General features: G+C 41.3%; 2 protein-coding genes and 1 long non-coding RNA gene across 4 annotated transcripts in view; 1 reads left to right on the plus strand and 2 right to left on the minus strand.

Annotated features, from left to right (window-relative positions):
• Positions 1-2,967, minus strand: part of slc44a5b (solute carrier family 44 member 5b) — a 31,871-nt gene extending 28,904 nt beyond the window's left edge. For both annotated transcript variants that reach the window (XM_041040838.1, XM_041040839.1), the window contains exon 1: positions 2,803-2,967. In XM_041040838.1, the coding sequence (XP_040896772.1) occupies positions 2,803-2,839 (37 nt within the window). In that variant the 5' untranslated portion in view covers positions 2,840-2,967. The remainder of the gene's footprint in view (positions 1-2,802) is intronic.
• A 3,132-nt stretch (positions 2,968-6,099) lies between these two features.
• Positions 6,100-20,633, plus strand: st6galnac5b (ST6 (alpha-N-acetyl-neuraminyl-2,3-beta-galactosyl-1,3)-N-acetylgalactosaminide alpha-2,6-sialyltransferase 5b). The gene is made up of 5 exons (XM_041040582.1): positions 6,100-6,213; positions 6,845-7,063; positions 16,618-17,027; positions 18,505-18,612; positions 20,390-20,633. Exons 1-5 carry the CDS (start codon positions 6,193-6,195, stop codon positions 20,631-20,633), a joined length of 1,002 nt encoding a protein of 333 aa, XP_040896516.1. The 5' UTR covers positions 6,100-6,192.
• An 819-nt stretch (positions 20,634-21,452) lies between these two features.
• LOC121183599 lies at positions 21,453-24,471 on the minus strand. The gene is made up of 3 exons (XR_005894209.1): positions 24,357-24,471; positions 22,683-22,799; positions 21,453-22,339 (listed from the first exon to the last, which is right to left on the minus strand). It is a non-coding gene; the product is annotated as an uncharacterized LOC121183599 (long non-coding RNA).
• Positions 24,472-25,655: the final 1,184 nt, after the last annotated feature.

Consider the following 25,655-nt stretch of genomic DNA (forward strand, 5'->3'; position numbering starts at 1 on the left):
AGTCTACAGTTAAACAAATGCAGGGTGTGAAACATTAGCTGCCAACACAATTTGAGCACTTCTGGGTAGGGTTTGCAGATGTAGAATTTGTTATCTTGTTCTGTGCTCAGTTGTAAGACCAAAATACTCTGAATGGCTCTTCTGCCAACTCAGCTGATGGAACAAAAGAACCAGGGAGCCAATAACGCAAAGCAGCATGCAGCATGGGGATGCACCATAACTCTATCCTGTATATATGCTACATGCTCTTCTAGCTGGGTCACTAGAGTCTGTTAAAGCAAAATTATATTCCTTAATTAATAAAACAATCTCACTATATACTGTGTAATTTTTTGGCAAGTACCATCTGAGCTGAAGCTTTACAGGATAATGCAAGTATGTGTATATATTAGCCTGTATCATGATGCATATACTGTATCTAAATAGTGCATAAAATAATAATAATGATACACAGGATCTACATAGTGTTTCACTCCTCATTAAGCTGCATACTTACAACACTTTACACACAGTCTCTAATGTCAGGTTTATGGTGTACTGTAAAGCACCAGCTTGAACTTGTGAAAAGGGAGTGATAGGGTTTGAAGGCCCCAGTGGTGAGCTGTGTGTCTGCAGAGAGCACTGAGAATCAACCACAGCTGACAGGTTGCAGTTATGATTGGCAGAGTGCTGGAGTCATGAGGTCCGAGGGACACACGGGGTCGGCATGTGGGGAAATAACAGGAAGACACAGTAGCTTTCCCCATCAAGAGCTGTCAGGAGCAGACGTGACAATGCCTGTGACACTCTGAGACTGTACAGCTACTGTATCTAATGATCAAGCCTCCCTTACTGACATCTTAGCTGTAATTATTATATACAACTTAGACAGGAATTTGTGATGCATTTGTAACTGCAATTGATGTGGAAGATTGTGCTGACACTGATAAGCATGACATGAAAAAGTTAATAATTAAATCAAGCTCTGTGTTATGACCAGGGCTGGACTGATTAGCTGATAAATGCTTTTGGTGATTATGAAATATTGGATCAGTGTACATGACTGAAGTTACTCCGTGACTATAGCCGCATAAGACCAATTCGTAAAGTCTGAAATTACATTTTAATCTGAGGAACATAATTTTTTTTGCTAATGCTCTTGTAAAGAATTCTTTTATTGAAAGGATCTGTGAGCGTGTCAGTGTGGAGGATCACTTAGTCTAGGTTTCATTGGAAAGTGAGTTTCCCATGATAGTCTCGTAGTTGCCTGACAATATCTAAAAGGATGAAATAGTGAAAGAAGCACTGATTACAATATTTTCAATGATTAAATGGAAGACTACTAAATGTAGAGTGAAATATTAACAGTTGTGGAAGTATTACTGGAATCAAACCTCAAAAAGCTGCTCTACTGAAAATCACCAGTGTAAGCGACTCTTTGTTTTAGAAGAAAGACACTGCTGTCTGTATGGCAGCTGGTGGCGATAAAGGATTATACTGCTTTGATAAACAAAATGATTACTACAGCAGGCTAATGGACAGAAAATCTGCCCACGGATTAAATACATCCATACGCCTGGAGCAACAAAAATGCCCCTTGGACACAGTAAATTCTTTTTTTATTAAAACTATTAACAGAGGACATTACTTACAAACTGCGTTACCTGAATTGCAGCTGGTACAGAATTGTAATCATTCTCATTGAGGGCGAGAAGGAAGAAAGTGGAGTTAAGACTCGTTAACAGACTCCAATTGTGAGCAATGCGAGAACAATACAAGATTAAATACATATATATGTATATATCATATCACAGGAGATATCCAAAGATTGGGATCATTCTTGAACCAGTTTAGGGTGAAAAATGAGACACATTAAAATAAGAAGGCATTAGGTTACTTATTCAGCAAGGGATCAGACACCATTCACACTAAAGAAGATTAGTTGGAGCAGAAACGATTTGACGATTAATCGATTTGTTGACTGACAGACAATTTATCAACTGCCTCATTATGACAGCTGGCAAGCAATTAGCCAAGTGCTGAAGACTTTCGAGGACAGATGCCAAACATTCCCAAATTACAGCTTATTGATACTGGAGGTGCTTCTCTTTGTCTTACAGGATAGAAGAAAATTGAATATCATTGGCTTTGGGGCTGGTATTAGACTAAATCAAAGCAATTTGACGCCATCATCTTGAGCTTTAATTAGTTGTGTTGAACATTTTACACTAATTGCTGACATTTAACAACTGGACCAAACGATTAATCGAGTAAAAAAAATCGGAATATTAATCGATGATCACGCAGATCTATGGAAGACAATGTCAACACTGGCCGTATCATGCTCTCAGACCGGAGAGGAAAAATATCTCGACGTCTACAACAAAGGCGAAGGGATGACAAGTGGAGGAGGAAAGTGGAGACTGATAAACCAGGTAAACAATATAAGACAAAAAATAATTATGTTACAGGAGTTGTCTACCCAACGCCAGGAACACGGCTAATTTTTGAGGCAATGTCACACAAAAACACTCGGGGAGAAAAAAAAAGACATTAGATTACTTAAGTATTCGGACGTTACTAACCGTTTAAAACCGTTGTCCTACCGTTACTGCGTATTTGATGCCAACCATTAAATAGCCTCTGAAGAGCCCAGTTAGCAGCTGACAGTGCAAGCTAGCAAACGTCCCCGTGAATCACAGCGACGCGGATCAAAAAATAATTCAGCCTGAAGATTACACCGTTGTATCCTGCTGTCATAGCGTTACAGAAGGGGGGGAAAAAATATATCTCGGCATTTACAACAAAGACGAACCGACTCACCATAGTAAGAGGTGGGGATGTCCGTCTTTCTAGCCATGGCACTCAGTAGGACAGATGCAGCACCGTCGTCTTGGTTTTGGAGACCGCATATGAGAGTCGAGGTGAACCGCAGTTGTTTTAATGCCTTCCAACGGTCCCGTCGAGAAATAAACACAGGAACCTGGAAAGGTCTCGGGCGCTTGGTCTGAGGATGCTTCGGCCACGCAGCTGAGCGTCAGTCGTGTTTACAGCTCGACGTCATTAAATATTCCAAAACGGTCTTAAAGGGGACGCTGCGCACCGCGGCTCCTGCTCCTGCTGCTGCTGCTGAGCGTCCCGTCTCCCTTTGTTAGGGTGGCATTTAAAGCACATACCCACGCAGTTTTTGTGCAGTTTGTCGGCTGACATGCACATTTGTGAGGTTTACATGAACGACGCTGCAGGACAGTGGGATTAGAACACCCTGCCTATATCCACAACAAGAGTAGTGATTTCCACGTTGCTTCTATAGGTTGGCTGATAATACAGCAAACACTGCAGCTAGTAATTTTAGGTGGCAGTGACGTCCCTTTTCCACACTGAGGCGTCCGGTGGAGAAACACTGACCTCAGCTGGGTTTGCTGTGACATTGCAGAGGTTGCTCTCTTTCTGCTTCCCCCACCCCTTTCAAATTGAATAGTGGCATAAATGTCTGATTTATCTCGTTATATGTTGTATTTTACATGAAAAGAGAGGGTATCAACTTATTCAAGGCATAAAGCTACAGTGCATGTGGATGTGGAGTCACCATGAGTCATTAATGTTAAACTTAGAGGCAATCTTTCTAAAAACATACCAGGTTAGGTTCAATCTAAAGTCATTGCATCTGTGACTTAAGTGTGGCTCAAGCCCATATTACCTGACTTGAGTTCATATATTTGAGATAAAGCACTTCATTTGAAGTTAACAGAAAAGGTCTTGTACCAGTGTTTCCACTTATTCTGGCTGATTAGACCTTTGCTCACACGGTTTCATTTATACAGGGCTTCACCATGAGGATATTTGCTAGATCCTCCATTTTGCCCCTCTTCACAGTAGAATACACAATTCTAAAAAGCATTTTGACATCTTGTGTCACAGGCACATCTTTCCACACCCAGCCCAGGTCCCCTGGCCCATGGTTTCATTTACACAGGGGTTCACGCCCACCCAGCCAGGCCCCCTGGCGTGTTCACACCAATGTTCCCCCTAATCTTTCATCTGTCTGAGTGTACTACACAAACTCCCTGAGAATTCCTTGGACTACTGTGAGCAATATCAGACGTGCACACTGTCTGTCACACTGCTATCACAGCTGTCCGAACCTGAGATCATAAGATGTTAAATGGCTTGTTAAAAGAATCAAATTACAGCAGTAACTTCTGTTATATTACTTTTAATATAAGTGATTTGACCCACAAAGAACCAGCCAGCTAACCCAAAACATCTCCCAGAGTGGTGAGAGTAGCCTTGAACTTTGAATCACCCATCTTTTTGTAACAGTAATTTTTTACTTGGGTTAAAGTACTAGAATACTTGCTTATAAACATATTTAAGTACAAACTACAAAGAACATTTTCTTATGCATTCACAGAACCTGGGTGATGGAAGGGCCACCACATGCTCCCAAGCCCAGCCACCACCCTGAGTCGGGGTGCCACTCTTATAGTGCATGCTGGGAGATGGGTGTATAAAAGCAACACCCCGACAGAGGGAGGCTTGGGCTGGGGCCTAGTAGTGATGGCCAGCCCAATGAGGACCCTTAGAGGCCCTTAAAACATCATTGTAAAGAATATCTGAAAATCTGTATAACATTTGCATAAATCATGAATGAAAACAAAAACTATAAATGCTCATATGAAAACTTTTAGTTTTTTTTTTTTAATGTACAATGAAAAACATGCTTGCACCTGTGAACAATTAATTAAACTTTTCCTCTGACAGTACTTAAAACCCTGAGCCCTTCTCTTCTTTGTGACTGTCCCTTCAAGTTCTTTTCCTTCAGCCGCTTCACCACGACCACCCCAGCCCAGGTCCCCTGGCACACGGTTTCATTTATACAGGGCTTCACCATGCCCACCCCAGCCCAGGCCCCCTGGCACGTGGTTTCATTTATACAGGGCTTCATGCTCTTCCCTCTGTAGCTTTTACATAGGCTACCCTGATTTTTCTCACAGCATCTGGTCTGATTGCAATATTCTGTTTTGTTTTTGAGATGAATTATCAGTTCCCACAAAGCCAACAAACATATTTCATTTTGCGTAGTGAGACTTGCTGAGGAATAACTGGAACATTAAAGACACATTAGAAAACGAACACAGTGACGCCAGTGCAGAGGGTGTCTATAAAAAGACCCAATCCTCATTTCCCAGCACCACCTGACGAGATTAGAGCTTCCAGCAAATCTGTCTCCCATGAGGAGGTTTAGCTGCTCAGGTTGCCATAAAAAATGAGAAAAATTGTTTCCTGTCCTTAAATGGGATGTCCCAAAATCTACTTGAGCAACAAAAAAAAAAAAAAAAAGAAAAAGGTGGATGCACTGTACCAAGAATATTTGTCTGTACATTCTTTATTATCACTAACACCCTTTGAAGAACTACCATAATCTCATCATAACGCTTAGGAGGGTGCATTTAAAGTACCAAACAGAAAAGATGAGACAACAATTTAAAAGGTTTTCTCACTATCTGAGGCACATTTTATGAAGCACCCTTACTATTCCGAAAACATTAGGTGCAATTGTCACATCAGTTTATTCTCTGCAGCACAAGATGTGCTCACTCAAAACACTGAACTCATTAAAAAAAAAACTCATCTCTTGAATCACTGCCACTAAGAGGAAATCTCATTTTGCCACTGAGTTAACTCATGTAAGTCATGCATCAACATGAGTCCCCTGAAATTGTGTTTCTTCTTGCAATTATCATCAAATATTCTCTGCAGCCATGATGTTAGGCAGAAAATATGGCAATAGAAATTTGAATTTGTTAGGATTGTGTAGTATAGAAAAATGCCTCTGTACTAATTTAGGAGAAGTAAAAAATAAAATGGAAACTCTCGACAATCCAAAGGCTTCTCTCTACGTTGCCAAAGAATTTCATACGCCACCATAAACACATATATTTCTCACAATATTTCTTTGTGCTGCACATTGGAAATAATCATGTATGTGCTCGAGCTGTTTAGGACCATGAGGAGCGCGGGGCTGAGTGAGGGCGTCTCTGTTGGGGAGAGCATGGGAGAAGAGTAGTGGAGCGTCGTTCTTTGTGGCTGCGCGCTGATCAGAGTGATGCTGCCGCTCAAGTGTTGCATGATGAAGGGTCCCGATGCTCCGTGAGAGAGCTTTGGCCCCGACGGGATGAAGGCTGGATCCGCGAGTGGAAACGAGGGGAAATGAAGATGAAGATAAGAGTGGTAATTATGAACGAGACCTGCAGGAAATATACACTGTAATGTTCATTTGTGGGGACGTTTAGTGTTTCTGCTGCTCAGAAGTGAGTTACAGACTGAGCTCTGTCATCATATAGTCTGCTGTGACCTAAATGCACTTTGTGGTGTCTTATATTCATCGCTTACAGTGGCCATTGGATCTATAATATTCCTCTAAGATAAGAGGAGCGCACCCTGCTAAAGTTTTTTTTTTTTTTTTTTTTTTGGGGGGGGGGGGGGGGTGAGGGGTAATTGTGGAACATGTGTGTATCCAGCAGCGTAATGCTATTTTTGCACCGCTCTTTAAAATATGTTGCCCTGTTGACAGAACATGTTGAGCGCATTTCATTTGCAGCCTTGCATAAGCAAAATGAGGAAAGCGCAGCTGTTATAATCGTGCTGCTTCTGCTTCGAAAGCTGACACTTAATTAGCTGTGTAATTTCTTGACCGAAAACGTAGCCCTTATGTCCTCATGCTTATGGACAATTTCCGATGTAAGCTGAGTGAATTTTTCAAAATCAGGTGTTTGAAAAGATGTTGTTTTGGTGGTCTTTTTTCCTTCCTTTTTTCCCTTTCTTTTTTTTTTTAACTCGCGCGTTTCATGTGTTTTTTCAGTGCCAAGGGGTTAGTGGCATCATCATCGTCACCATGGTTACCAGCTTTATGTTGGTGTACAACAGCAGCTCTGGTGACAGATCATCTTCATCATCAGCATCATCATCGTCATCTTCCCACTGTTTAGAAGCTCCGGTTTCTTCCACAAAAAAGCCGGAGAAACCACAGAGACTCTCAGCATCAACACTTGAGGGGTACACAGGTGTCATGGATCATAAGGTAAATATGTCCTGTCTTTACACTGTGGGGGCCGTCTGTTTCCCTATGCAATTTTAACATTTAAACATTTTGCATGTTATTGCAGCACACATGTCCAAACTTGCATGTATGCCCGAGTCACACACACAAAAAAAGAATGAATGACGGTGAAAAGGAGAGGATTTGCTTGCTGGTTAACATGATATTTAACAGGGGCTATGCCAGCATATTTGGATGTCAGTTTGTCTTCTTTAGAAGATAAAAACCAAAAGCTCTTCAGCTTCCAAAGGAATAAAAGATGCAAAAAAGTGGCAGAGATTGGCATAAAGCTAAACCACACGCCTACTACCACAAAAACACAGGGTTGAACCTCAGCATCGGTTGTGTGCTCCAATTAAAACAAGTGGTAGTGTTTGGGATGAGGGATCAGGTTCTTTTCAGCGCATTAGGTGCCTACACAGAGAGGGGAGGGGGATTTAGGGAACACATCATGAATCCATAAAAGCTCCGTGCTGGCAGGTGAAAAGTGGCTGGTGACTCAAATATTTTGAAGGAGGCACACAGACACCAGCAGTGAAGAGAGTAGTGACAAGGACAGCCGCACATGGGACTTGAACATACCAAACTGGGGAGTAAAAAAAATTGCTGAAAAAAAGAACACAGAAGTCACTTGCAGTATCTTTATGATATGAGTCGGACACGTTTTCCTTGAACCGATTCACGCACCGAATTACAAACAGTGGCTACCCCTTTAACAGTACTCTTGTTTTTTCACCTGTCAAACTGTACCCCGAGGAATTAGAATTCACTCAGTGCATTTGGACAGTGATTTCTATGGCCTTTTTACACACATGTAATACCGACTGCACATAATCTGTATTCTGCAGTCATGCAGGTAAAGCAGAGAGACTGGCATGTAAATGTAGAGTTCAGGTATGCATGTAAAATATAGTTTTGAAGCAGCAGCGCTGTCCTGGTTTCAGGGGGAACTGAAATATCGTGTTCTTTGTGTCTGACTGAATTGTGTCCTTAGCTGTCTTAAGAGTTTAATATGCTGTTCTGGTTTTTGAGTTTGAGTATTATACAGTTTTTCAATATATAGGAACCAGCACAAATGCTGGCATATAAGTTGCTTTTTTACATTTCATTTTCATGTTTTTAAAGCAGCTTGCTGTTTTTAGCAATAACAACTAAGTTCTCTCAGTGCAGTTATTGAAATTGTTTAGCAATTTCTGTTGAATAGCAAAAGGATCAGAATAAAATATGAGCTTAGTACAGCTTTAATGTCCCCTGTAAGCCTGTTAAAATACCAAGTAATCTCAGTCAACACAAAAGCTGAACTTGCTGTGGTAGTGCCATCTCTAAATTCTCTCTGTAGTTTACTCCATTTCTTAATTCATAATTAAAGTGTCCACAATGAAATATTTAGCAGCAAGGGCGCTTAAAACAGGATGGATTTCTACTAGAATGGCTACTCAAGACATCACCGCAGCAGTCTTTTGGTCATATAAGCACCACTGTCATCATTGTTACTGTAAGGCAGAGGCCTATCACTCAGACGCAGCACAGTGTTACAGGCAGCTCATTCAGGTAGACAGATCATTCAGTCAGCGTTGTGTCTCCCCTCAGTGAGAGAGATATGCAGTGAAGCACAGCAGTGTGGAAAGGACATTGTGTTGCTCAGGCAGCGCTGGGCAGGAGGAAAAATAAAAAAGGGTTGGTTACAGTTCACCTTTCACTGCTTGATGATCAGTGACATGAGGGTGAGGGAGTGGCATCGGGTTTGAGGCTTGATACGGCTGAGGCTTACTAGACTTGTTAGCCAGACTCAAGTTTAGGGATCCTCAAAGATGTTGTAGACCTCATCAGATCCTTTCAAACTCAATGAAAAGGAAACATTCATCTACAGATTGAACAGGAGCTCTTCAGAGAAATGAGAAGCAGCTGCTTCAATTTTTATTTTGTGTAGGCACTTTATTATTCACTGTCTCTCACCTCCTCCTGGTTGACGGCTGGTTCATGATGGATTCACACTGCGACATTTTTATACTGCTTAGTGTCACTTTGTCCCCCCTCTCACACCCACCACCACCTCTTTCCCATGGAGGCTTACAACTGTGCTGCTGCTGCCACTGCACTCCCCAGCAGAGCAGACCTGCTGTAGCATCTGTGGAGTGGGCGAATCAGTCCATACAGTTCCCTTCAGGGTCATCTGAGGTCTGCTGCTGCTGCAGGAGGGAATCTTGGCTACAACTATAGCGCACACACAAACACACACACATTCACACAGAACCAGTACACTCGCACAGATGAACCCATGCACATGCCCAAACACGTTAAAATTTTATACCCTCAGCAGAGCCAGGGATGCTTGATAATTTGAGTAGAGCAATATCTAATGTGTCTGCTGGACCCTGTTTATGGCCTATATTAACTTATGTTCATTTCTTGTTTGCGTGGGCTGTAACTTCACTAAGGTGGGTGGTGATCTGAGGCTGGTTGGCTTGTTTATGTCTCAACCAAGAGGTCATAAAACATAAGACTGTCTTGCTTTGTGTGTTGGAAACCCGGTCTCATATCAAAATGTGAAATAGCTACATTTGTCCACAGTACAAAACGTACCAGTCTCACAATTAGGGCCTGAAATTGTGAAATGTTCACGTTTTTGTCCCATTCTTTTCTATTGGCCTGCCAACGGGTCATGTGACTGCTTGCGGCGGTCTTCCAAAAAACAAAAAACAAAACAAAAACAAAAACAAAACATGGCGGCCATTCCTTTAATTCTCAGTGGAAAATGCATTATTTCAAGATAGTTTGGACATAATAAAGCATTTTGATGATAGTTCTAGCGAGAAATATACATTGAAATTTCACAATATTCGTTCAGTTCTTGTAAATTATCTTTCTTTGTTATTACGGTAACAAACAAACCAAACCGTTGTTATGTGGTTGCTATGGACGCTGCCACAGACGAAACCAAGTGGCGTGTTTGTTATTGTATATATTCGTTACGTTGTGAGTTGTTTGAATATTTCTGTAACTGTTATCCGTTCAATAAACGGCTGGCTGGCTCGCCCCCTTGGCGCATGACGTCAGTCAACCCGGAAAGGATTATCTTTTAGTCCAATAAAAATAAAACAAAAAAAATCTCTCTCTCTCTCTCTCTCTCTCTCTCTCTCTCTCTCTCTCTCTCTCTCTCTCCGTTTTCTGTTGTTTTTTTGTTGAACGGTTATCATCAACAGTTACAGTAATATAGCTCACAACGTAACGAATATATACAATCACAAACACGCAACTTGGTTTCGTCTGTGGCAGCGTCCATAGCAACCACATAACAACGGCAGAAAACGTGACACTGTGACAATTATATGCCGAGACGTGAAATATTCATCGTAATAACAATCAAACCAAAGATAATTTGCAAGAACTGAACGAATATTGTGAAATTCTAATGTATATTTCTCGCTAGAACTATCATCAAAATGCATTTTTTTTATGTTCAAACTATTTTGAAATAATGCATTTTCTACTGAGAATGAAAGGAATAGCCGCCATGTTTTTATTTTGAGAAGACCGCTGCAATCAGTCACATGACCCGTCGGCCAATAGAAAAGAATGGGACAAAAAAAAGTGATCATTTCACAGTTTTCAGGCCCTAATTGTGAGACTGATACGTTTTGTACTGTGGACAAACGTAGCTATTTCACATATTGTGAGACTGATACGTTTTGTACTGTGGACAAACGTAGCTATTTCACATTTTGATGGTCTGTCTGACAGGCTGGCCGATTGGCGTAAGCCCGTCTAAATGTAGAAATTGAAACCGTCAGCCAGGGGTCCTGGCTGGATGGCTTGTCTGACAGGCCTGCCAGCCCATGGGCATGGTCAAACCTGCTTGCACGGCCGGCCTGTCTGACAGGCTGGCCATTGGGTGCGATCACGCCTTTTTCAAAAATGTCAGCCGTAAGGCTTGACTGACTGGCCGGCCTGTCTGACAGGCCGGCCGATGGGTGAGATCAAACCTGCCTGCACGGCTGGCTTGTCTGACAGTGGCCGGCCTGTCAGATGAGCCAGCTACTGGGTGCGATCGAGCCGATGGGTGAGATCAAGCCTGCCTGCACGGCTGGCCTGTTTGACAGGCCAGCCACTCGGTGCGATCGAGCCCCTGTTAAAACTAAATTGTTGGCCGGAGGGACTGCTTGGCTGGCTGGCCTGTCTAACAGGCCAGCCGATGGACGAGATCAAGTCTGCCTGCACGGCTGACCGGTCTGACAGTTGCCGGCCTGTCAGATAGGCCAGCCGCTGGGCACGATCGAGTCTGTCTGCACGGCTGGCCTGTCTGACAGGCCGGCCCATGGGCGAGATCAAGCCTGCCTGCATGGCTGGTGCGATCACGCCCTTTTCTAACTGTAAAAATTAAAATTGCCCGCCAGAAGGCCTGGCTTGTCTGACAGGCCGGCCGATGGGCGTGATCGAGCCCCTGTCTAACTGTAGAAATTGAAGCCTGGCTGGCTCACTCCCTTGGCACATGACGTTAGGTACGTCAACCCGGAAAGGATTATCTTTTAGTCTGGCGAACAAGAGGAAAAACCAGTGACCCTGAAAGAGTTCAACGCAGTCTGCACAAAAGCACATCTAGACACAGCAGCCATGACAAGGACACTTTCCTCAAGCTTGATATAAAGCATCTCTGATACAGGCTTTTTAGATTTATATTCATAGGTAGCTTTTTGTCAGGCACACACGCACACAATGATTACTTTCAGCCGAAAACAGTCCCAAATTAAAGTTGATAACCTGCCCATTATTCTGTCATCTGTGTCTAAACACTTGAATAAATAAATATATATATATATATATATATATATATATACATGTTGTTGTGACCAACCAGGTTTTCAAAGTTGAAAAAGGCAAACTCGGATTGAATGATCCAGCGGCAAAAAACCCAGAGACTCTTCACATGAATTATTCCCAACCTTAATAGAGAGCTACATTGGCATTCTGAACTGTGCTGTGAGCTTCACACTCCATCAGCTTCTGAGGTGGGAATGTGTGTGTGTGCGTGCGTGCATACAAAAAGGTGATATTACCAGTGCCAGAGGCTGTGGTGCTCCCACTGCTATGTTTATAATACTCTCCCACTATCTCTGTGACCCCACATTGAATGATTGCCTTGTGTGTGTATGTGTATAAATGGTTTTGTATGTGTGTGTGTGTATAAACGTGTGTGTGTGCGTGTATGTGTGTGGTGTCTGGGTATGTCCTTTTATCTTTGTGCTGTGTGCAATATGTATGTAATACAATCATGTTTCTCTGGCAAGAGTCTGAAACTCTAAAAAGTCTGTCTAAAAAGTGTCTAGATTCAAAACCTGTTGTAATCCCTTTTGCTCACACACACACACACACACACACACACACACACACACACACACACACACACACACACACACACACACACACACACACACACACAAAATCACAGTCTTGAGGAACAGGTATTTTCATTCCTCAACACACTGCCCAAAAGAAGCCATTTGCTGGAGTGTGTGTGCCGACCTCCCTCCCTCAATAACAGGTAGGCTGGAGTGAATTACACGCTTCACTGCACAAACACCCTCCCTCCCTTTGCTAGGAAAAAATCCCAGTCCTTCTAGTTGTTTCTTCTTCTGCATACAACAGATAGAGCGCGTTACCCCCACAGCACTGTCCAACTATTATACTCCCAAGCAAGTTTCAATCATTTTAAAAGTCAGGGGATATATTAAATGGGTAAAAGGCAATTGGAGGTTACATGGTCGTAGTTTGAAGTGCATGTGAAACAATAAAAGTATCCTTGACAGTGATGCTGAAGCTCCCCAAGTCTCTGACAGTTTGATGATGCTGGATGCTTAAAGAGAGCCACTTATAAGCCCTGTATTGCAGTGAGAGGGGATTTCAGAATCAGATGGAGAATATTTCAGATGGTAGGTGAAGATACAACCCACAGACTGCTGAATGAATAAATAAATGAATGAGTGAGCAATCAAATGCATATTACAAGTAGCTCATAATCAGGCTTGCACTGGCACAGTGGTCCTGTAATTTTGAAACAACTATCACTTGAACACTTGCTGACTCCCACACACACACTCAGACTGAACCTTATTATGCGGACAGAGGGCTGTCTACCCTGATCAATAATGCATAACCTCGTAAGCAATACATTTCCTGGATTAACACGATCTAAAAAGGAATAGGTTCAACCTCATGGATTACACAAAGTCGTGGCATTAAGCGGGGCAGCAGCAAGAAGAATAAGCAGTTAGGAGTATGGCTCTGGTTCCAGCCCCAGTCAATTACCGCCCACACACCGACTCCAAACTCATCAGTATGATCCTGTTTATACACTTCCCAGGGGAACCCAGGATCATAATTGCTTTCAGAGCATACCCCATCAGTCAGCCTCTAATATTGCACCAGAGCCTCCATTGTGCCTCATATCCCCTAGCCTCTGCCTGCACCCCTTTCAAGTTGAGAAGGGTACAGAGTACAAACCTGTAGGAAAACGACCTGAGCAGAACTGAGCTATTTAGAGGTCAGAGAGGAGTCATGAGCAAAGAACAAAAAGACAAAGGCTCCTATTACCATAATCAACCTGGATCTAAAGGATAAGGCTGGTGTTATCTCTCTTAAAATAACATGTCAAAAATCACTCCCTGTTTAATATCGAGTGCACTATAGTATAGTGCCCTCTAGTCTGTCATGAAATAGCTTTCCCAAAACACATTTAACAATATGTTGACAAAGCAAGAAAAAAACTGAAGGAAAAGACCTAAATTCAGTCCAACATGGACAGGGGCTCGATCACGCCCATCAGCCGGTCTGTTAGACAGGCCAGCCAGCCAGGCCCTGTGGCTGCTGAGCATTTTTCTCTATGAGGACAGTGAATCAAAATACACTATAGTAGCTGTGTTCAGGGTCATATAGAAATATTTTAGGCTGTGTGACAGACTAGTGAATAAGCTATGGTAAGACTTAGTAGAAGGATTAGTTCATTGTTGGTTTTGGTCTTTTGTTGATAATAAGAAAAATATAGAATAATTTCAGTCATCCTCTGTTATGAGCAGTGCAGCGTGAACAGAAAGACTCATCTGCATTTGCCTACAGAGGCACAAATTATTTAGATGTTGATTATTATCATCACAGTAACTGTACACTTTCTAAAGCGTGTGGAATTAGGCTAATGGCTCAGTTGAGAGATGAGGTGGATTAAGTGGCACCTGTTCTGTGGTGTGAGGGTTTTAATGATCAGCACCGCTTTCTTTTCTCAGAGGCCAATTAATTAAACCGAAACCCTCCTGACAGTTGACATCTCATTAAGCTCCTCCTGGTGACACACATTCAAAGTCGCAGTCCTAAACTTGCTCTGCTTTCAATTTGAGAGCGTAAAGGGGAGATAATCAAGGCAGCTGTCCTCTTCTTCTTCATCCAAGTCAACCTAAGACAGAGAAAAGGGGAAGCATGCTCCTTGGAGGATACAGTCTCGTTAGCAGCAAATTGATGGAGAGATGTGAAATCATGTTGAGCTGGTTTTCGCCCTGACTGAAAAAAAACATGACATTCACGACTTTTTGCTCTTGCTATTCGCCTCATCCATGTAGCAGTACAGGTATTATGAATTATTAAGAAAGCACATGATTTTTAAGGTATATAAACATGACTATGTAACATCTCTCTGAGGTGACACCAGATAACATTATCTGTTTCAGCAGATCTGCTTCCTTACTTTGAGTGAACATTTCTCAAACATTTCCCAGGACATGCAAATTGAACATTTGCATCTCCTGGGAATTCATCCATTAAGCTCTGCACAAGCCTGTTCATTATTTAGATTAGTTTTTGTCTTTTCAGAAGATGTCTGATATTACAAGCTGCCTCTGCATCTATGAGACAGTTTAAAATTAAACGTTAGAATGGGGTCACTGTTGGTAGGAAAATCTTTTTGCATAACTGACTCTTTAATGACACCTATTTCTCTGAGGCTGACTGCATTACAGGCTGTCAGAGCACAGAAAGGTACTGCCCATAATAAGTAGGTACATCATAAACTGGCACAGGCACACAATTCACATTCATGCTCTCACACTGGCTTCGTGATTAGGGTGTATAAAGGTGAATGTGGATTGATTCTGCTGACAGTTCTTCAAAGGTTGACATCTCTTAAACCGGAATCGGGAAAACATCGAAGAGGGAGAGAGAAGATGAGGAGCGAAGGCGAAGAATGGAGTGGCTGTGTGTTAAAGCACTCAAACTTGAATATGTGTGCGGACATGGATGCTTGTGTTTGAAAGCATCCATTCAACTCCGCACCTTTAATTACTGTAGCTTGTCAAGGGACAAAAATACATACTAGAGGAGGACATCTAAAAAAAAAACAAACAAACCTACAGACACTGCAGAAGGCAGACAGAGAGAGATATGACGAACACTGAGACTCCAAGACGGTTGCTCAAAATATCCCACATGAATCTGCACCATAACTTTGAAGTCTCATCTCACAATACATAGATTAGTGGGTTTGAACACTGCTGTTTTCATTTCACCATAAAGCATTGGGAGGACTCAAGGAATAAGACAAATGTTAAGTTAAGTAACCCTCATCCCAACCTGGTCCAAAATGTGAAATAGCTACGTTTGTCCACAGTAATGGCCACCATTTTTTTTATTTTGAGAAGACCGCTGCAAGCAGTCACATGAATGGGACAAAAAATGTGAACATTTCACAATTTTCAGGCCCTAATTGTGAGACTGATACGTCTTGTACTGACGTAGCTATTGCACATTTTGATATGAGACCTGGTTTAATTTTGATGTTATTCAGTTGATTCATCACTTAAGCCCAGATTGAAATAATTCAACAACTATTGGATGTCCTGCCTTGAAATTCTGTTCAGACATGCATGATCCCCGGAGGATGAATCCTACTGACTTTGGTGTTTCCCTGGCGTTTTCTCTAGCACCGCCTTGAGGTTGACCTCTGTGGTTTTACATGAAATGACTTAACAATTATATGGATTCCCATGAAATGTTCCAACTGTGCAGACGTTATCTGTTCTCACCAGAAATTCCAGTTCTTTCTGTCATTTCCCTCCATACTCTCCCTTCCCTCTCTTCTCCGTACGAGCATGAAGCAGATTCATCAAGTTCCATAAAATAAGCAAGTTTTTCTCTCATGTTGGAACATTTTCAACTCTCACAGATGCTTCAATTCGCACCACTCCACACAAATTTGCATCTACTTGTGTCTTTCCATTGACTGTCAATGCAATTGTGCTGCAACTAAAATTTGCATCCCATCTGAACACACGGTTAGTCTTGTTTAGACACCCTCAGCTTTTCACCGCCTTTCAAATATCATACTGTAATATTTAAAAAGATTTTAGTGGCAGAAAGTAGGAACTGGTTCCGTAGTGAAAATCTAAATGCTTGGTAAGACCATGCTTTGGAATCAAATTGCTGTTTCACAGCATGTCTTTAATATTCTCTGAGTGACACTGTTGTGATTTCTGATCTGTGACCTTTCACCTCCACAGTCTTTGAAGATGCACTGCAGGACTTGTTCCCTGGTGACCAGCTCTGGTCAGCTGACGGGCAGCAAAAGGAGCAAAGAGATCGATGGCTCTGAGTGCGTCATTCGTATGAACGACGCGCCCAGTGTGGGCTATCAGGAGGACGTTGGCCAGCGCACCAGCCTGCGTGTCGTAGCTCACTCCAGCCTGCAGAGAGTGCTGCGGAGCCGACAGGAGCTGCTCAATGCGAGCCAAGACACAGTGTTCATCTTCTGGGGACCGAGCAGCTGCATGAGACGGGATGGAAAAGGCCACGTTTACAACAATCTCAGGCTGTTAAACCAGCTGCTGCCCAAACTGAAAGTCTACATTATTTCTCGCATCAAGATGCTCAAGTTTGATGAACTATTTAAAAAGGAAACAGGGATTGATAGGTAAATGTTCACAGAATTAGTCTTGTCTCAGTGAGGTTTATGTTAAAGGGATTCGATTGAGACAAACAGAAAATAGAAACAAACACAAGAAAGGGGCCAACACACACACACACACACACACACACACATAAAATGTCTTATAGTTTTAGCCACTCAAAAAATCTGCAGTCAGGGGCGAGTATACCACACACTACACTACCTTTTGAAAGGCTGTACGTGTGTAACAATAAGTCACAGCTACAAACAATCACGTTTTAGATTAGAACTTGTCTGTTATCTCTGAAAGTGTTTTATGGCATTTCATATCCCACGCTGACTGTGGTCACATTAATGTCGGATTTGGGGGGAGTACTGCAAAGTATTTTCTCATGTACTGCAAACATAACTACGTTTACAGGTCATATTTTTATTTTCCTTGCACCATGTTTCCACAGTCAGTACAAACACAAAATAACATGGTGAGTAAGCATTAATCAGTTCAATGGAGGGTGAAGCGAGTGAACTTTTCTTTTTAAGCAGTATTGATGGGGAGTGGTTGGCCTCTCTGCTCGGCAGCATCAGGATCTTTTGGCATGGAAGTGCTGCAGCTGCCAAGCCATGCTCGCTGTAGTGGGACATTAGTATTACTTATCACCTTTTTTTTTCTGACAGGCTGGTATGCGGCTTGTCAGAAAAATGTTCATTTTAAAATGGGAGTAAGAAACTATTTTCCAGCTATAACATTTTTACCAGGAGGATTTTTGTGGCCTTGACAACAGGACATTTATAGTACATTATTAATCTAATATATATGTTTTACTGTTCTCTTGGGAAACAGTTTTGCTATTTACATTTTCAGAGGCACATGTAGTCCTTAGTTTGGAACAAACTATACATTTTATCAGCATAAATTTGAAGGAATTTTTTACAGATTTGGATACATTTACTTCTTCTGTATTTTTCTTTTTAACTGAATATGAAACAGAGTCTCCTCTATTTAAGATGTCTCTTTTCAAACGTGGTACAGGTAAAATGTTGACTGAATATGACCTTATGAAATAAGAACCAAACAGATAAAAACATGTTCTGGACATGAATTCAGCTATTCATATAAACTCATTTGCATGTGAACAGGAAGCCCATGGGATGATTAGTGGATGTTGTTGTGAATGAAAAATCACTTCAGCCTTCATGTAAACATAGTTAGTGTTTGAATAACCATTTCACTTACTCATATTTCCTTTCATGGTGTGTACAAGGCATAGAAAGAAAGACTTTCTTCAGTAAGGCCAGTAAGGCCTTTTGCCCTCATCTGTATTTATCTCTCCAAATGGAAGACTGTCCAGAACTGACCGGTAAAATCTAAAAATAAAGCTTTGCAGGTTTAATATTATCTCATCTGATCAGCCTCTCTCTTACAAGGAGCCAGGACTCCCAGTATATTTGCACTGCACCAGTATGGATTTGCTAGAAATGGTTATCGTCTCTTGTCTTCCAGGAAGAGTTCCAACTCGTGGCTGAGTACTGGCTGGTTCACCATGGCCATAGCCCTGGAGCTGTGTGACAGGATCAACGTGTATGGCATGGTGCCCCCTGATTTCTGCAGGTAGAATCAGACTATTTTTTCATACAAGATTTTTCCAAGATTGATTTTTAGTTGCTCAGCACAGTTGGTGCCTTTGTAACAAAATGGAAGACACATCAAATTGGTGGAAACACAGACGTCACGCACAGACCCATTTGTACCCCTTCTGATGACGAAATTTGGGTCAGCAGACCATAGTAGACCTTCACATACTTGCAGAGTCGGAAAGTATAACACTAGCCTTAGTAAAAAGCTGCAAATAGGAAAAATAAAATTCTAATATTAACATATGACACTAGCAAATCATGCATCATGTTTGACAATCCAGTCTGTAATTACCTAAGATACATTTTGTTCATTTAAGTTAATTAACACATTTCTACTGCAGTTTCAACAACTTAAACTTTCTTGTGCCCCATCAGGAAATTTGTCTCACACTCAGGAGAATCATAGAACACATACAGTCTAAAATAGATAAAATATACAAGTATGAGCATATGTAACACATATAATGCAACCTATCACATAAAGTACAACGTACAACAAGTGAAAGCATGAAAGGAAACCATAAAACATGTTGTCTTACTGGTGACTTCAAGTAGACTCTCATTTAACGTGTTCCTAAGAGGAGTCCAATTGAACATCCCGTTAAAGTGGGAGCTCAGAATTCACAGGCTGCAATGTATGCCGATGCTTTTGTTTTTATTATTTGTTTTCAATCTGTCGCACTTGACATTGAAATGCAGGGAACACGAAGTAACTCTTTTTAAAAAAAGAAATAAGGCGACATCTGTTTTCACTGTCAGTTTCTTAGCAACAGTGTTCACATAACTTAAACCACCTGAATGCCAAGATTGTTGCGCCCTTGACTTTTCAAGTCATGGAGACGACCTCTTGAGTTCCACAGCAAAGAGTTTCAAGTTTCAAATTTCTTAACTCTTATGAGGAGTCACTCTCTGCAACATCCTGTTCCATCTGTTGAATTATACATCCAAGACACCATCGAAATGCCGACTTAAATCTTCACTTTGTCACTTCCTGTTTGAGCAAGTGGGGCAAATAGTGCATGAAGAGGATGGGACGCTCTCCTCTGCTGCAGCCTCTCTCTGTGATTTACTGTGTGCTAACAACATGGGTGCGCTTCAACATAAAAATCTTCTTTAGTGCATTTTTAATTATGTCTTCAACTTGTAATGTCAATGTAGTGTTTACACCCTGCAGAGACAAATTCAGGAGTCTTTTATTGTCATACAGTCAAGCTGGTGAATGACTGATTTTAGCACCGGGGAAAGCAGTCATTTTGACTTTTCACAATAGAAATAACACATTTCACTGAATAGACTCAAAAGTACAAAGTATAGCTATTCAATGTACCTTTGCAAGAATCGGGTTCACAGGAAATAGGAGAATAATTTGGCTAATGTTGTCCTCTCATGAAACTACAAGGGCAGAAAGGACTGTCTGACACATTGGGACATTCACAGAGAAATGCAAGCCAGAATGAAGTGACTCTCATGTGGCTTAGTCTTCCACTGAGCTTGGTGTGACTGAGAGTATCAGACGAATAAGATGGTGTATAATGAACACATCTGTGAGACCAGATTCTTCTGATCTATCTGTTTTTCTTTGTTCCTGTCTCCACTTCTTCCCCTCTGTGACTCGCTCTCTTGCCTCCCCTCCTCCCCCCTCAACTCATTATTATCCCCACGCTATTTCCACATCCCTCCCTCGCATTTGACTTTCATGCCTTTTCATGTTTTACTCCTCGCTCTCCTCCTCTTCGTGTGCTCCCGTGCAGGTCCTCCTCCCATCCCTCCGTGCCGTATCATTACTATGAGCCCTCAGGGCCCAACGAGTGCTCCATGTATCTCTCCCACGAGAGGAGTCGAAGAGGAAGCCACCACCGCTTCATCACAGAGAAGACGGTGTTTGCAAACTGGGCTCGAACCCTCAACATCCACTTTTACCAGCCAGACTGGAAGCCGGCTGCTGTCATCACCGGCGTGAACAGCTCGTATGCTCCAGCTCCAGCTGGATCTTGAGATTCACTCCAGAGATGATCCTGAGAAGTGTGGAATATGTGTGTGGACTGTTTCCAGTGTGCAGATTCCTTCTCTGGCTAATATGAATGCATGAGACAGCAATAGGAAAGAGCAAGCTGCTGTTGTGGCTGTTAGCCTACTGCCTAAGCAGCTTGGCAGAATGGGATCATTGCATAATAGCAGTACAAAGCCTCAACAGTGTTTTGGAAGTGTAACTATAATAGGATGAATTTCATACTGGAATCAAAGCCTTGGAAGTTGGCCCATGTGTGTGTTTTTTTGTTTGTTTGTTTTTTTGTTTTTACTCTGTGCAGAGCTGCTTTAATAACACTCACACTGTCAGAGAGGGGACAGACGATAAGACAAAGCACCACTGCAATAACTGGAGTATGACTGATCCATTTTCATAAATTAAAATTGAACACTAGATTCACTGAGGACACTGAGGTCATGTCCTCACTATTGTTTCTGGGTTCATGGGGTTTTAATGACCAGAGAAGGAATTTATATTCTACAGTTACACCCAAATTATGCACTGTGTTTTTTCAAAGCTTACTGTGATATTTTTAGCTATTATCTTTTTTTTTTTTCATGCTTAAGTTATACATTCGTCCCTTTTCAACAAGACAGTATGAATAATACGACAACACCCATACAACATATGGTCCTTTCATGTGTGTCACTGACAGAACAAGATTTATCATGTTGCAGTAAGGCAGTTATACATAGTAATAGATTGTAATAAATTCAAGGTCTAAGTGGGAAAAAAGTGATATAACTAAATCAATACAAACAACCAAACAAAAAAGGAGTGGGAGAAGGAGTATTGTTTACTGATGTATAGAACATGTTGACGGCTCTTAGAGGTTAACAGGAAAACAGATTTTTATTATATAGATTTTTTTTGTTGTTGTTGTCCATTTGAAGTCTCAATGTAGAATCTTTGGACTTTTGTGTTCTTGTAAAATAGAGACAATATATTTAAATTTTTATACAAAATAGTAATCAATATTAAAAATAAAAAATTAAAGGAATGTAGGATTTCTGCACCAGATTTTATTCCTGAGGGAGGCTTTGAACAGCATTTAGATCATCATCTGTGGGTTATACTAAAAAAAAAAAATAGACTAAATATATAACTGAACAATTAAATTAAAAATAAAATGTGAAAATTTGCTATGTCAAAAAAATCTCAAAATGATCAGGTCAGGTCAGGTCTGTATTTCTAAAATCCTAGCAACGGCCCTACATGAAAGTTATGTTCACCTTGGCTTATTTGTTTCTGTTTGGTAAAATATAGTGATCACTTGAACCAGGTCAAAAATGCATTTGGCAACTTAAAAAACTGAAAATTCTAGATGACGCTCACGAGCTCAGAACAGATGGCCCCTCAGAAAGGCCCTGCCAGCCATGTGTCTGATACTTGAGGCCATAATTTGTCCCGTTATTAAAGCCAAATGTCAGAACAAGCCCTCAAAGGCATTTCTCCTGACTACAGACCAAATCAGCCGCTGTAATACTGATACAAATGAAAACATCAAAATGTCCCGAGCAGCCTCTCACTCCTGACCCACAGGCTTCTGTCTCAGCCACTTCAGCACACAGAGGGGAGCTGGTTGTTAGCAAGGGATTATAGTGTCCTATCCAACCGTATCTCCAGGGTGAGGGGAGCAGCATGGCCACCGCAGAATCCAAGATGTGCCATCCTGCAAAAAAAAAAGAAAAAGAAAAGAAAAAAAAAGAAATGGGCATTGACTGCTGCCCGTTCCTGTGTTAATTCAGGTTTTACCACCAGAGCCTGCACTCAGGTGGAATCTTAATGCTGTAAAGCTCTCAGGTGCTCTGAGAAAAGCCCATGCAGTGCTGGGGAGTCATGCTAAGTGCACTGGCTGCTCCTCAGATCTGTGCTGTGTGCTCTGCACACCAAGTACTGGCCCTTCAGGTAGAAAGGTTGGATTTTAAAGGTTTCACAGAACAAGCTGGCAGCAAATAAGCCTGCTATCGTCATCTTGAACACGTGCTTGAGGCAACATCATGGTTTTCACTGACCTTGGAAACAATGAGGAAACTGAAGTGCTTGGAGCCAGAGGGGTGGGGCATTCATTGCCATCTAAATGGGTTCCTGTTTTCATGACAGATGTCTCTCCGCTGTCATAATGACAGGACCTCAGGAAACAAAGGAATAAGACAAAACTTGTTAATTAGTGAGCTTAACAGGTGTTTTGAGGATATTAGGTAGATTGTGTTACCTTCAGAGGGGGCCAGGCCAGCTGTTTCCCCTTCTTTCGAGTTAAGCAAAGCTATTTATCATACAGATGTAAGAATGGCATCGATTTTCTCCTCTAACTCTCAGCAAAAAAAGTAAAAGAGCATATTTCCCAAAATGCTGAACTATTCCTTTAAGCTGTTCTGGCTTTAGCCTCTTGATACAAAAACTCTGTGTCAGCTCTCTGATGTTTTAGAAACTACCCAAGATGTAGTGTAGACAGATGAAGAACTAAATCATTTATATTTGAATGTATAATGAACAAGAACAGTCAGGTGTGGTGACAAAAATGGGACAAAACTTCCACAGAAAACAGTTTTTACGCTGCCTTCCGTTCTCTGGATTTTCACCTAAATGTGTGGTGAATTGTTTGGTACAACATTGTATTGCTTTAGAGTCTGTCCTGAACATGATAACACATGACTTACTGTTTTACACTTTTAAGGTAAATCTCATTACCTGGGAAAAATATTGGCTTGGGTACAGTGATATTTTAATGCAGGCTTACAGCAGGTTTAGTCATGATTCCTCCACTATAGGCCTGTATTTATAATACGAATGAAGTTCCCCAATTCCCCACACAGTACCAGTTCGCCAGTGCCAAAAACCGCCACTGTCTTCAAGAATAAATCTCGACCTAATCTCTGACTTCTTAATTTCCATTCCATGATGTTCCAGTCTCACTGTGACATCTGTTCAAACAGAGCAGCAGGATAAACTCACAGTTTCATCTCCACTGCAGTAATTTCCATTGTGACAAATATCACACATACTGTAGCCACATACCTGCTGCTGATAAGCGCAGTGTCTGAGACTGCCTGCCTTACAGATCTGCTTTGCTCATGATAGCCGAGCTTTATCAGCCTGCCTGCAAAATACCATCATCCTATAGCGCCAAAATGTTTCAGAGATAAGAATTCATGAATGATTTCTCTTGGATTCATAACACATCACCAAGTCTCATCAGTCCCAACTTTTACAAAGTCAAGTTTTTTTTAAAATAACCAAAATCCATTAAAGGTTAAACCTGAAACGATTTTTAAATGTGAAAATACAGGACTGTGTGTTGTGGGTCTTTGCTGACACCTGGTGGCCTCACCTGGACACCACAACATAGGACCACTGAAAAACTTGTTTTTGATGAAACTTGTTATGTACATAACACAGATGCAGACATGCAAGTGTAACATAAGGTAGTGGAACAGCAGTTTGATAGTGTGCAAAAGTGAAATCAAATTGAAGTTTGAAAGTTGACGAGCAAAAGAAAACACTGTGTGGAAGCAGACTGGATGATGCCTGGTTGTCTTTCGGCCTCAAGAGCTTATTGGTTCTACTGCTTTCTTTCTTCTTTGTAGCGCTTTTCACAACAACAGTATTTGAACATATCAGTATCACATAAAACATATACAAACGACTTAAAGATGACATGAAAAAACAAGTAACAACTTATAAAATACCTCGTTGGCTGCTGGTCATGAAAAGAGGTTACTAAAGTGACTTAAAGTCCGTCTTTTGCCGCCTGTTCCTCCCCGGCCAGGGCACCTGTATACCAGCTAGGTGTGCTACGCATTCGCATTGTTGCTGTCCCTCATCAAAACACGTCGGACTGTAGCAGCGGTACGGAACAAAATTTAAGTTCCGCCAGGGGAACAAACATATAACGTACAACAACAATTTATATCTACGTAACAAATGTTCATATATTACAGTCTTTAAACCGGTTTTAACCTTTCATGAATTAACAATTTATTAATTACACAAAATAATGAACTTGTGAAATATATTCTTGTGAAATATTTATGTAAGAGCACTTACAATCTTCATTCATGAGGTGAATTCTGTTTTTTTTCATCAATCACATGGCCTTTTTAAAAAAAAAAGAAAACTTAATTACAGTGACAACAGCAAGTCCTTTAATGCTTGCTACAGCTGGATTAAATTAATTTCGAATTAAATTTCATTAAACACTGCTGTCATATGTAAATGTCTGGCTGAAGTGATTTTTTTTAGATGCCATCTCTTACATTTCTTGTGCTTTAAATACATTTGTTTTTCTAAAAAAAAAAAAAAAAAAAAAAAGGTTAAATGAGCAACTATTTTGAAAGGTTTGATTTTCTTGCTAATGACACACTCAAAGCATGAAAAATCACCAAAAACTGAAAGACAGTTTCCTGCCTTTGACATGGATTAATAACTGAGTGATGATACATGATGCACAGCTGTTTCATCTCATAAAGAGCATGAACTCCACTCGCTGCATTGCTTTTGCAGCACCACAGCTACAGTGCTGTGTCTGTGGGGACACTGAGAGAAAATGAAAAGGGGGAGGAAAGGGCGATGACAAAGACATGGTTTGACATTGTTTTGATGCATTTTTCACCTTTATTTTGACAGTTGATTTTGGAAGAGGAACAGGAAATGTCAAGGGAGAGACACAGGAGGTGTACGGCTTGCAACAAAGGTCCCAAGTTGGAACCAAACAGGGAACGTGTTGGTTCGTGACATGAATGTTAAACCACCAGGTCGCTGGGACACCCCAGTAAGACCAGTCAGGACGTCCGTACGCTTGGAGCAGCAGCATGTGGATGATTGCACTGGTGCTCTTCACATTGTTATGAGCTGCAGCCTTTTTGTAAAAGGACAGAGGGACAAACACATTATGTATAGTATACCATAGTTAATTTGTGAAGGTGAAAATTTTAAAATAATGGAAAACAATAAATGAAAGAGCCTTCTAATGACTCACAACAATATTT

The sequence above is a fragment of the Toxotes jaculatrix genome, chromosome 6, assembly GCF_017976425.1.
Source record: "Toxotes jaculatrix isolate fToxJac2 chromosome 6, fToxJac2.pri, whole genome shotgun sequence".
In the NCBI taxonomy this organism is placed as follows: Eukaryota; Metazoa; Chordata; class Actinopteri; family Toxotidae; genus Toxotes; species Toxotes jaculatrix.

Excerpts from the sequence above, each read along its gene's own strand:
- st6galnac5b (XM_041040582.1), top strand. The coding sequence starts at position 6,193 with ATGAAGATGAAGATAAGAGTG. Across the intron at positions 6,214-6,844 it reads TGAAGATGAAGATAAGAGTG|TGCCAAGGGGTTAGTGGCAT; the intron begins GTAATTATGAAC and ends GTGTTTTTTCAG. Across the intron at positions 7,064-16,617 it reads CAGGTGTCATGGATCATAAG|TCTTTGAAGATGCACTGCAG; the intron begins GTAAATATGTCC and ends TCACCTCCACAG.